The sequence below is a fragment of the Leptonychotes weddellii genome, chromosome 4 (assembly GCF_054177405.1).
Source record: "Leptonychotes weddellii isolate Sample4059 chromosome 4, ASM5417740v2, whole genome shotgun sequence".
NCBI classification, from domain to species: domain Eukaryota; kingdom Metazoa; phylum Chordata; class Mammalia; order Carnivora; family Phocidae; genus Leptonychotes; species Leptonychotes weddellii.
The window spans coordinates 163,299,529-163,312,661 of record NC_138372.1 but is presented as its reverse complement, the minus strand read 5'-3'; the positions used below and the strand labels follow the sequence as shown (position 1 = coordinate 163,312,661).

Here is a 13,133-nt window from a genome sequence, read left to right as displayed (position 1 = left end):
CAATCCTCTCATCTCCTTTCCCCTCACCTGCTCTGCTTCAGGCTTGTTTCTGGAACCCTTCTGCTGTCTTGCCCACTTTCAAATGCTGAGGTCCCCCAGCTGCCATCCCTGCCCCCTTCTCTTCCCCTTCCGTCCAGACATGCTGAGAGGTGGTACCGTTTCTTCCCTTTGCTTTGATAATAACCGGCAGGTTAATGAATCCTAAATTTCTCTCTAGTCTGAACCTCAGACCCACATATCCAAATATCTCCCAGCTCCTGGGAACTTCTCAGGTCCCTCGAACTCATGAACACAATTGAACTTCATCATCTACATGTGTTCTTCCCCAGCTCCAGAACCTTCCCCTGCTATTTCCCCATCCTCAATCACTAAGACCAGTAGCCAGTCACCTGATTAAAAAAGAGATGTTTACTGACCCCTCCTACTCCCCCACCTTCCCCAACATGCTACTGTACCCCAATCCTGAGGATTCTCCTCCTAGTACATCTTAACCACCATCCTATCGACTCCTCCTGCCCTATCCTTGCTCATGCTCTCATCAGCTTCTACCCCATCCTGGGGCAGAAACACTGACGTATCTCTGGCAGGTGGGGATTCAGAGAGAAGTGTACACAGAAGGTCCTTACACAATTTTTGTTCATTGGTTACTCTTGAAGTTATGCAGAACAGTTATGACATCATAGGTTTGAGAAGAAGAGACCCAGAGTAGACTCCCCAAAGGAAAAAACAGGCAGCCTTTCAGAGTTCACCTGATTCTTGCAAGTCTGCATGGATAGATGCATGCGTGAATGAATGCCCCCAGAGTCCCAGAATTCTCTGGAGCTCTGAAGTAGATAAAAACAAATAATCATTTGCTCATTTAATGAACATGAATTAAAGGCCTCCTGGGCCCACAACTGGGGATCCAAAGTGAACATGACATGGTTCTTGCCGTGGAACAGAGCTGGTAAAGTCAGAGAGGCAACTCATCAGTGAGCAGACTGCCCCCACGGAAACCGGCTGAGGGTTTGCATCTGGTGGAGCTGATGGTGCAGAGGGTTCTGGAAGCACAGTGGCCACTTCTGCACTGCACACACTCCCCACCCCATCAGCCTTCCCTTCCCCTCACTCCACTGAGATGACCCTCGTCATCACCCATGCCCTGTCAGGTCCAGCGGCCCCACCTCTGCCCCCTGCTCACGCCACCCTCAATGACATCTGACACTTGACTTCTGCTTCCCTTCAGAAATACAATTTTCTTGGCTTTTGTGACATCAACTTTTCCTGGTTTTCTTCCAAATCTGTATCTATAGCTCTGACCTTTCTCCTGAAATCCCACCATGTATACCCAACGGCCATTCCAAGGTTTATCCCAAGTTTGGTTATTTCTCACTGTTACCATGCCTACAATCCTTATTTAAAGTATCAGCTTGCTCCCTGGACCTCCCAACACAGGGCAATCTGGTCTCTACTTCCTTTGTCACCTCTCCATAGTCAACTCTATGTGGCCAGAATGCTCTTTAAAAGAAAAGAAAAAGATTAATCAGTATAATCACTTCCTAGCGTAAAACATTCCAATAATTGCCCATTGCAAGTAGAACAGAATCACTCTCCTGACGCCAATGAGATCTCATCCAACGGGTCACCGCCAACGCATCCCACTTCCTCTGCTACCCCTCATCCATTATCCACGGCGTCTCCTAGCCCTCCGGCCTTCTATGTCCTCCAAACAAGTCCTGCTGCAGGGCTTTTGCACTAGCTCTTCACCCAGATCTCCCCAGAGCTGGCCCCGCCTCATCCTTCAGGTCTCAGTCCTCCCTGCCAAAGTGCCTTGGATCCGTGTTTCCATTTTCTTCAGCACTTTTCAAGATCTGGTTTTTTAAAAGATTTATTTATTTATTTTATAGAGAGAGAGTTGTGCAGGGGGAGAGAAAGAATCTCAGGCTGACTCTGCACTGAGCACAGAGCCCAACAGGGAGCTCGATCCTAGGACCTTGAGATCATGACCTGAGCCGAAACCAAGAGTCAGACACTTAACACCTGAGCCGCCACCCAGGCGCCCGTCAAGACCTGAAATTCTTAATGTATTTGCTCACACATCATGGTCTGTGTCTTCTCACTAGAACATGAACTGCACAGGCTTTATCTGTTGGGGTACAACTTTCCCCCCGCAGCCTAGAGGTGAGCCCCTTAGTGAGTATATGTTGGATGTGTGCATGAATTAAGGCGTGCACCGTTCCTGCCTCTTCCACTTATTGTGGATGTTAAGGGGCCCACTACTCCATCCGGCGTAGTAGGCCCAGTGCCTAGGGCCCCCCATAACTTTAGGCCCCACAACATAAATGTTCCTTTCAATTTCATTTCTTTTAAGACCAGAAAAAAAAATAAATGTCATCATAATACTACGTCCCATTCATCTTTACCAGTGCAGTCATAAAATATGTTTACTATTTTGGAGGGATAAGCCAACCCTGCCGATCTCCGGCTTTCTCTGAACAGAGCAGGATCATAGAACCTGGCCGGGCCACAGAACACTCAGGCATGGCGCCCTGTGTGAGCCCGGGAGCTACAGCACTGGACTGGAGGGCTTGCAGGGTTGCAGGGTGGCCCAGAGCCAGGGACCCGACGGGGCTCCCTGGTATGGGGAACTGTCTCCTTTGCCTAGAAGCCTCCTGATCACACTGCAGGAGACAGGCAGGGGTGGTCTCACTGTGCCCACCGAAGGATAAAGAAACTGCGGCTCAGACCAGTTAAGCAACTTGCCTGAATTGTGTGACTGAAGCCAGGAATTGAGACCCATTTTTCTGATTCCAGGTCATGGGTTCTCCACAGGGCCCCGCCATGCCCGGCTCGGGTCCAGACCCTAACACCCACCCACTCAAGTGCCTGTTTTCGGGAAATGGTGTGCACTCATGGGGACTCCTGCACGCTTCTCTGCTATAATCTGTCACCAAAGGCTGGATTTTCCTGAGCTGGGGCTGGTGCCAGCGCCTCGGGCTGCCAGGTGCTGCTTCCAACTCTCAGACGGGCTGCCTTCCCCTCCCCACTCCCCGAAGGGCCCCCACTCCACCTGCTCCTGGACGGGGCCAGCATCTGCCCAAGCTTGGGGCACGGTGGCGGCGCTGTTTCTGATTTTTTCTCGCCTTCCTTAGAGATGCTTGTGCTTGGAGGGGAAGGCAGAACAGTGCATCTTGGAACAAATCTGCTTTTGATCATGCAAATTAATGCCCGGTTAATGTAGGCAGACTGTCAATTTCACCAGTTAGAAAGAGAGAGAGAGAAAAGAGGGGAAAAAAATCCCTACCGCAGCGACTGATGAATTTCAACAGAAAGCTGCTACTTCAGAAAATAAGATCATTCTCCGAGAGCGGAGGCTTTCCAGGCATCTCAGGCAGCCGTGATGCTCCACGGGTATGTTGTTAACTTTGCTGGTGTCATTAGGACTCTCTGTGTGGCCCATAGCTGGCCTGGGGTGGGAGGTGGGTGAGGGTCTTCACATGGACTTGCTAGAAGCCCTGCCCACCCGCCCTCCTTGGTCTGTGGGATTTGGAGGGTCTCTGCTGAAGTGATGGGTGGGTCCAGGGGCTCCCTTGGGGCGGGAGGGATGCCTACCACTCGTGTGACTTCCCCCGGGAAGCCGGACGGTATGTGTTTGTGGGTTGGGCTCTGGATGGTATGAAGGCAGTGTTGGCATAAGGAAAAAGCATGTGTGTGCGTCTGCCACGATTTGGAAAACTGGCTCAGGTCAGGTGAGGTGATTCAGTGGTTGTATGTCCTTTGTATTCCTGCTTTCTCAGGAGAATTCTCTGGATCAGGGACAATAGCTTTGGACACTAATCCTAGTAATACCTTAAAGAACTAGGTGAAGAACTAATATTTATTGAGCATGTACTAGCTGCCAGACACCGCTGCATATATGATTCCGTTCAACATCTTAATGAGGATATGAACTAGTCATTTCCCAATTTTACAGATAAGGAATCTAAGGCTCAGGTCCTGGGGAACCCCAATGTTCTTACTGGCTTGGGGGGTGGGGTCCTGGTCAGTGCCTTCATCACTGTGACCCTCTTGCTGGTGAGGCCCTGTGGCTCCAGCAGCCCCCTCCTCCCCAAATGCCTCTTGAGGCCCAGCACTAGGATGTCCATCTCTCCATCTAGTGTCTATCCCACTGTATTTTAGTTATTTACTTCCGCTCATTTCCCATCTCCTTGCCTGACTGTGAGCTCCTTGAGGGCAGGGACTGAATGTGTACTTACACCCCAAATACCCAGCATGGCCTCTGACACATAGTAAGTGGCCTCACGGAGTGTTGCATGACTAAACACACAGGTCTTGGTGTTGGGAAAACGTGGGTGACACCTGCTCTAGGCTGTGGTGGTTTTTTGTGAGGTCCTGCTTCTCAGCACAGATGGGCGGGAGGAGCTGGGCTGATATGGAAGGATTCAGGACAAGGAATCACTGGGATTGAGGCCCTCGGGAATGTGCCATCCTGGGGTTCCCCTCAGCTAATGTTAGCTGGACCCAGGTACTGGAATCTTCTGGGGGGAAATGGAGAAACCCACAAACCCAAGACTGAATGAGGGTCATGAGCAGGCTGAGGCAAGGGAAGGCACCCCAGGGTCATGCATGAGCAGGTGTTTTGAGATAAAAGAGTAACTTCAATACTGTGTGTAGAGGGCAACTGGTAGCTAGGTTCCCACTTGTGTGTCCACGTGACGATGTTGTGGTCCTGAGTTGGCCAGGATTCCGAGGACTCCTCTGGGCTACAATTGCATCTGGGAGGGGACGGGTGGTGCTGATGCATTCGCCATGCCTGTCCTAGGGTTTAGGACATATGGGGTTGGGAGCAAAGCTCCCCATTTGGAGCCAAAGGATCTTCAATGACTTGGCTTTGCAAGTGACTTGTTTGATGACCTTGGGACAATCATGAAACCTCTGGAAGGCTTCTTCCTCAGTAAAACGGTGTTAAATACCAATTCATGGGCATCTACCTCCCAGGGTCATGGTTGAGCTACAGTGAGAGTGGAGGTGGGACTCTGAGGCCCTTCGCACGCAGAAGCCCTCGTTATAGCTGTGTGACCTTACGAGTACCCACCAGACTTGTGAGTGTGTGGGCAGCTCTTGGAGGGAGGACCTGGCTCTTTCCAGAGGGGCATACCTGGAAGAGGATGCCTTTGAACTTAGATCCAGGATTTAGATTTGGATTTGAATTCTGCTCTCTCTCTGAACTGCTTTCCCAGCTGAATAGATCATAGGTCATAGATCATAGGGTTGTTTGGGATGAATTATTTCCTTGAAGACTCCTAGGTTAGATTCTGGCACATACCCAGGTCTCCCAAATTTCATTCTTTCAATCTAATGAAGAGTCATTGAGCCATTACTGTATACCAGACACTTTGTAGCACCGGAGATAAAGTAGAAAACAAAACTGATAAAACAATGCTCAAGGACCTCACATTCTAGTTGGGGAAGAAATACCATAGACAAATCAATGTATAGTATGTCAAGGGGTGCAAGTGATGAGGAGGGGGAGCATGGTAAGGGGGAGAGAATGCTGGGGATAAGGTTGTCCTCTCCATGTGGGGGGGTCAAGCAAATACTCTGAAGAAGCAGACCCTGAAGACGTGAGGCAGCGAGTTATCTGGAGAACATTCTAGAAGAGGGAACAGCATGTGTCAAGATGCTAAGATGGAAGAATGCTCAGCATATCTGAGGAACACCAAAGCGATCAGTTGGGATTAAGCACAGTGAGCATGGCGGGGGATAGCAGGAGGTGGGGTCAGAGGGCAAACAGGGGCCACATCGAGTAGTGGTCATTGTAGGGACTATGGCTTCTCTGAAGCTGAGGCCACGGGAGGGCTTTGAGTAGGGGGGTGACAGGATCTGACATAATGTAGAGGGATGGTTCTGGCCACTGTGGTCCTCACAGATCACAGGGGGTGCAGGGAGCTAGTTGGGGGCTAATCCTGGAGAAAGATGATGGCATGGCTCAGGGTGATGGCAGAAGAGGCGGTGAGGCTGGATGGATCCTGGGTGCACTTGGAAGATAGAGCCAGCCGGGTTTGCTGACGCAATGCTGGTAGGATGGAGGGGAGCAGAGTCATGATGACCGTTAGTCTACAGCCCTGCATGCAGAAGCAGGATCTGCTGTTTACGGAGATGAACTCAGCAGGAGAACATGCTGGTTGGGGCGGGGCACAGGAGAATCAGCAGCCCCTTCTGGATGTTAAGAGCGGGAAGCTATGAGACATCTGAAGGAAGATGGCAAATAGACTGGGGCAAACCAATCTAGAGTCCAAGGGAAAAGCCCAGGCTGCACGTATAAAGCTGGGCTGGAGGGACCCGTCCAGGAGACATCAGCACATAATGGCATCGCAGTTGTGGCTCTGGCTTCCAATTGGACCATCACTACCCCCGCTCCCTCAGTTCCCCAGATGCGTTCTTGGCGGGATGCAGGCTCACAAATCGACGCAGCGGCTGGACTAGCACACGTTCAGAAGAGAACGAGCGGAGAAGGGAAGCAAGAGAGGAAGGCTCTCACCAGGCGTACATGGGCCCTGGGGGCCTCTGCCCCAGGACTGGGGTTTGGATAACAACCGTGGAACAGGGCTGGCCGCCGCTCCGCCGTGCCCTCCCCATGCCTTCCCTATGTTGGTGCTGGACTTGAGGGCACACGTTCCCACCCATGCCCCGGTGTGGGCAGTGAGCTCCTTTGGCAGACACCATCTTTCTTCGCAAGTGCACCAAGGCAACATCTCCTTGAAAGTCAATGAGAGGAATGAAAACGCATTGCTGAGGAGGGATCCTAGTCCTCTGGATCCAGACTCCTGGCTGGGGGCTCAGAGATCAGGACAGAGCCAAGAGACTCCCAAACACGCTGCAGGACAGGAAGAGGGAAGACCAAGGCGGCCACATGGCCATACAGCCCTCTTACAATGGGCTGGTAATACAGATGTTACAGACTGGGGCCAGCACAGCCCCAAATCCAATGGTAAGAGCCCCACCCGCCAGACCTGCAGGTGGAGGGGTATGGGAACTAGCTGCCAGGACCTGCACCCTCCCACCTGTCCAGGATGATCCCCAGGCTCCTGGGAGTAGAAAAGTAGTTCTTCCTTTCTCTAAAATCAGAGATGGCTGGGATACATTGTCAACACACGGTCCAAAGAATCAGAGCTGTGAGCATATAGTCTCTTCTGCACAAAGATCCCCACATCCCCGTAGGGCATCATAAGATGAGATGTTGCCTGGGGAAGGGTCCAGGGCGAGTGGCTGTCTCTTTCCACACTGCTCATGCTGCAGATCACCATCTCCGGGGTGGAGTGTGTCAAGAGTGCAGCATAAATCTTAAAACATTCACTTCTTTCTCATGCTTTAAATTTGTTATGTTTTCATGACTCTTTCATAGAAATTCAGTATATTAGTACAGGAGTACACGTGCATATGATTTATGTTTACATTATGAAGGGCTAGATCAAAAGCCATTCGAAGACCCGTTACTTTAGAGAAGAAAGGCCCAGGGCTCGTGGTGGAGAAGGGGCATCTTGGGTCAGTCTGGTTCGATAATTAAGTTACAGCCCCTTGAAGTCAGGGCTGTGTTATATGTGGGTGCTCGGCAGGAAAACACAGTGATGGATCAGATGCAAACGTTCTTTCTCAACTGGACAGGAAATAATAATGACTAAGTTCTACTCTACACCAAGCCCCCCAACATACCTACACAAACCACCCCCAACACACACACACACACATGCACACACACACACAACACTTTCTCTATGTATCTATACACACACACACACACACATGCACTTTATATGTAACATGGGCATGTATGTATAACTTACGCATATAGGTATATTAGTACTATTAGTAATATTAAATTCATAATATCCTTTTTCACGCTGCTACACCTTCTGAGATAGCCAATGTTAATGCCTGCTGTATAATTTCCCACACTATAAGCCTTTCACAAAGAAATATAAAATTATGCACACTTACGTATTTACAGATGGATACAGGCTGGCGGTTTTAAAAAATACAGATGCCCCCTTAATTTCACAATTCCTCTGCATTCTTGTTTTTTGTTTCCATTTAACAACATGTCATAGGCATCCCTCAAGCCAGGAGAGATGAATCTGATTCACCCCTTTCACCATCTGCATAATATTTAATAGTTTGTGTGTAGCCTAACTTCGTCCACCATTGATCTGTTAATGCACATTTGGGTTGCTTCCAACATTTTGCTACAATAATTCATACTATGATAAATACTCCTGTATATATATATATATATATATATATATATATATATTTCATGTCAAAGTGGTGTTTTTATTGCTGTAAGACAGATTCCCCTAAGTGAGACAGACTACTGGAGGGAACAGGAATCAAATGCAAGGCAATGCAGGATCGCGTGAGGCTGCGTGAATGATTTTTTTTCAATTCCAGCTGTGCTGCCTTATATTCAACAGAGCTGGGCAGAGCCCCATGCTGAGCATGGGTGTCTGCTCCCCGGGTTTCATGCGCCGTGGCCACCATCCCAGGCCTGATGACTTAAAATATCTGTTAAGAGCAGCCTGACAAGGACGGGGGGCAGGCCACAGGAGAGCGTGCTCAGCCTCTTCCAGGGTGAGCCACATCCTAGTGAGGAATGAGGGCATGTGGTCAGAGCAGGAAATGAGTGTTCAAACAGACAGAAGACCTTACAGCTTTCTCCCACTTTGCTGTGTCTCCAAGCAGCCGCATGAAGTCGTCTTTGCCAGCTGCAGGGTACACCCCCTGCCCAGTTCTCCCAGGGAAGAAAACCCGCATGGGGCCAGGACTAGAAGAGGTGCCACCTTGACCACCCCCTCAGTGGGGCAAGTGTCCTTCAGGGGGCAGGGTTATCCATCGCCTGGAACCCCAAAGCTCACAGAGCTCCTTGGTCAGCTTCTGCGCGCTGCTTCCCACGGTGATTCACTCGCAGATGGAGCTTGTGGATGTGGGGGTGAAGGTGTCTGTGTTGCTCACAACCCTGCATGTGTCCCATGTCTGAAACAGGTCCCCCCATTACCGTCTCCCAAGCTCCTTATAGGGCCTTTGCACTTAGTAACGCTGTAGAGATTATTTTGTAAATGAGCGAATCAGTCAGTGACTCTGGACCACCGTCAGACTTAGAGGTCCAGAGCCACCGAGGCACAGCCAACAGGGGACCTCTGAGGCTCCTCTCCACCTACCTTCACGGCTTTTGCTCTGTTGATGAGCCCGTCATCTTGAGAACTCCCAATCAGCAGATCGACCTTCGCCCGCGGAGCCCTCTGAAGCGCTCTGGCTGGAGCCTCTCGGAGGTACTGGCCATCAACCACAGGACCCCAGTAGTGGAAAGGACCACTCACAGCCAGGAGCTACATTGGGTACAAAGGGAGGCCATTATGCGTACAGATTTTATCCTTCTTTTTAAATGGTTCTAGAAGAATCAGTTGCATTGCTTCGCTTAATCAGATTTTAACTGTAATGAACGCTGATGCCGGTTATCCATCTGGGGCTGTATTGGACAATGTAGTAAAATGACAAGAACAACAGGCAGGAAGGACACCAGGCCAGGAACTGGAAGGCAAGTCTCGCTCTGAGCAGGTCCCCAGAGCTTCCCCACCAAGGTGACAACAGAGCCCCAGGGAGGCATAGGTAAGCCTGAGACCATAGGTGTGCAAGTGAGCAGGAGTAGACATTGATTTAGGAGTAGGTAGGTGGTCGCCAAAGGCAGGATCTGACAGAGAAATTCATCAGCTCTAGCCACTCTCTCAGGAGCCCACACCCGGGGGAGCTGAGGGTCAGACCTGCTCCAGATCTGTGAGTCCAGGCCCATGGCTGAAGGCATCAAGCCCTTGGCTCAAATGACAAGTTCCTCCTGCTAGTGTCCCCTTCATCAATGTCAGGGACAGCCAGTGACTGTGGGCTGTGAGCAGGATCTTTTCAGGCGGAAAAGGGAGCACATAGCTGTCCTGTGTACGAGGATGGGGTGGCCCAAATCCACTGCAGGTATGACCATCATGCTCCATTTGAGTGGCTGTGACCTGCCAGAGTGCCACCACGGTTCTGGCACAATCAAGACCCTTGACGTGGTTCACTTCATTTTATCCTCCTACTCTATAAGGCCCACGTTATATTTTACATTTATATTTTACAGTTAAAATCCAATGTGCAGAGAGACCTGTCCACCTTGAGTACCCATGCTTGGTCCATTATGTGCCGGGCCCACGCTTGGTGCTAGGGGTCAGGGAATGCACATTCGGGCTCTGGCCGGTCATCCACCTCCTGTGTGGCCTTAGGTGGGTCAGGTCTCCTTTCTAGTCCTGGTTTTCCATTTGGAAAAGATCAGAGAGTGTCCCTCCCCAACTCACACACAAGTGCCCACCTTGGTCTGGGCGTCATTAAGGACACTGGCAGGCTTCTGGCGGAGACAGGACACCATTTCTTGGGTGGACGAGGTGGGGCAGCTGACTTCCTCTGCCAAAGCGGCTGCCTGCTGCTGAGCCCTCTCCTGGCTGATGACAGCAGCTGGGGAGAACGCAGAGCCACCCTGGAAGAGAACGCAGACTCAGGATGAATAGTCTAGATCGTCTCCTCCCCCACCACCCCTGCTCATCAGCCCAGAGACTTCGGGGCCACATCAGGGCTCTGCATCGTTCATCCACACTCAGAAGTTCCAGGACCCTTCCTGAAGATGCCCACAGGCATTCGGGAGGTCAGGACTGATAGATATCATATCAACACCGCATGTGATCTTGAACGAGTGTCTCTCTAGGTCTCCGTTTCCTTACCTGGGAAGTGTGGGCCTTGGACAGAGTGATCATTGACTAAAGTTGTATATTGGGGCCAGGGGCTGATGGTGGTTGAAGAGGGATAAGGACCAGAATTATCCTTGTCCACATCCCCCACCCCCACCTCCCCGGTCTCCTTAAATAGCAAGTTTCCTGGCTCAGTTAAGACAGAGTTGGACTTGCAAATAGATGCCCACCTAGAAGGTGATTGAAACACAGTCATTGTGCACGTAAATTTTTCCAGCAGAGTCAATGCAAGTCTCTGTCAAATGCTGGCTGGCTGGGAGCCTTTCCCCTCTAGAAATGCAGGTGGCGGGAATGCCAGGAGGTTCATCCCCAGGCCTAGACTGTTGGTGGGATTGGTCTTCTGCCCAGGTGGAAGAGGTGGGCTCAGCGCCTTAGCTAGGGTGCAATCCCAGGGCCTTCCGTCTACAGACCACCCCCAGTTCAGACGATGCTGCATACTACAGCATCAGGGACAATGGTTGGGGGAGCGTGCAGTGGGCCTACCTGCACCAGAACTCTTACCAGTACCACTGAAACTGGTAATACACAGCAAGGGCCATTGATCGATGACTTTGTCTTTTTTTTTTTTTAAAGATTTATTTATTTATTTCAGAGAGAGAGAGAATGAGCGCTAGGGAGGGGCAGAGGGAGAGAGAGAGAAAGAGAAGCAGAATCCCTGCTGAGCAGGAAGTTCGATGCCGGGCTCAATCCCAGGACCCCGACATCATGACCTGAGCCAAAGCCAGATGCTTAATGGACTGAGCCACCCAAGCTCCCGGAGGACTTCGATTGTTAACTCAAGAGCTTCCCCCACTTTATCTCATTCATCCTCACCAAGGCTGTGTAAGTTAGCTGTTGTCATTGTCCCCATTTTCACTAATATGAAAATAAAGAAATAGAGAAATTCAGTAACCTGACCAAAGCCACAAATGCTGCCAGAGTCTGAGCCCGCCTATGGATGCAGGCAGCTGGGCTCCAGAACTTTTGTGTTCCAGGCCCCTGGGCGGAGCAGTGGGTGAGCTCTCTGAGCAAGCTCTTTACTAAGGGGCCTGCCTGCCTCCAACCACCTGCCAAGTACTCACCCTCGAAGGAACTTTGTGTCTCCTGCAATCTCTGCAACAGTAATAGGAGGCAGGTATAACCACCATCCTTATTTTGCAGACAAGCAAACTGAGGCTCCAAGAGGAAAGGAAAATTCTCATTTATCGAGTATCTAATAGGTACCAGGACCTGGGAGCTTGGCAACAACAAAAACTAATAATGATGGTTAATATTTACTGAGTAATTTCTAAGTTTTGGGTATAGCTGTAAGCACTTCGTACATATTAACTCATTAAACCCTCTCCACAATTCTCAGAGGTAAATGTTATTTACCCCTTTCTCTTAGATAAGGGGAAATTAAGGCACAGAAAGGTCTAGAACCTTGGCCAACATCACACAGCGGTGACTGGCAGAACCAGGACCCTAGTCCAAACAGCCCACCTTGGCCATGCTCTCAACCCCACATTATGCCACATGTGTTTTTATATCCTGAACAAGATGCTGTGTTCTTGAGCTGAACTGTACCCTCTTACTCCAATGTAAAGGGAGCACTGATCTGTCTGACTCTAGAGAATATGTTTCCTTCTAGACCCTACCCTGAGCTAAAACACCGGAAACTGGTCACAATACCAGAAATGCAGCAATGGGTGTATCAGAGGGTGCTGCTCTCACTGGGTCTTTGAGAGGATCGTTGAAGAATAGCAGAGGAAAGCATTCTGGAAACTGTAAAGGGAGGTGCCCATGTCCACCTGTTACCTGAGTCATTAGTGCTATTACCCACTGTATAAAACAGACAATAGACAGATGCCCAGAGGGGAGGACACCCATCCTCTTGAGATTCCAGCTGAACAGATTTCCTGAAGTCAGGGAGCACATTTCAGCATAGCTTCCAGAAAGTTCCAGTGGTCGTTATGCCTCACAGTCAGGACTGAGGGCCATGGGCAAAGCACGGGCATTGCAATGAGGATAGGCCGTCCTGCAGGTAGGGCTGAGAGCTGAGGGTAGCCCTGGGTGGGGTGGGGAGAGGGCAGGGTCTGGGGCTGGTTCTGGCCATAAGTAGGGCTGAGAGTCCTAATCTCAGCAGCTAAATGCAGTCCGGTGCCCTGAACACAGCCTCTGATCTGGCTTCCTACTCCACTTGGTGACTTCACAAATTACCCAGCTCCTTTCCCTCCTGAGTCACATGGACACAGTGATACCACTCCCCACACTTCCCCTGAGGGTGAGATGCCTAAGAATCAAAAGAGAGAACCTCGGTGGAGTGTTCCTCATGTGTCCTCAGCATTTTATAGATATTGCTTTATGCCT

General features: G+C 50.4%; 1 protein-coding gene across 1 annotated transcript in view; it reads right to left on the bottom strand.

Moving 5' to 3' along the window:
* Positions 1 to 13,133, bottom strand: part of TG (thyroglobulin) — a 250,852-nt gene that overhangs the window by 24,345 nt on the left and 213,374 nt on the right. The window contains exons 44-45 of the mRNA XM_081817144.1: positions 10,373 to 10,537; positions 9,195 to 9,362 (exon numbers count right to left, since the gene is read on the bottom strand). Coding sequence (XP_081673270.1) covers positions 9,195 to 9,362; positions 10,373 to 10,537 — 333 coding nt within the window. The remainder of the gene's footprint in view (positions 1 to 9,194; positions 9,363 to 10,372; positions 10,538 to 13,133) is intronic.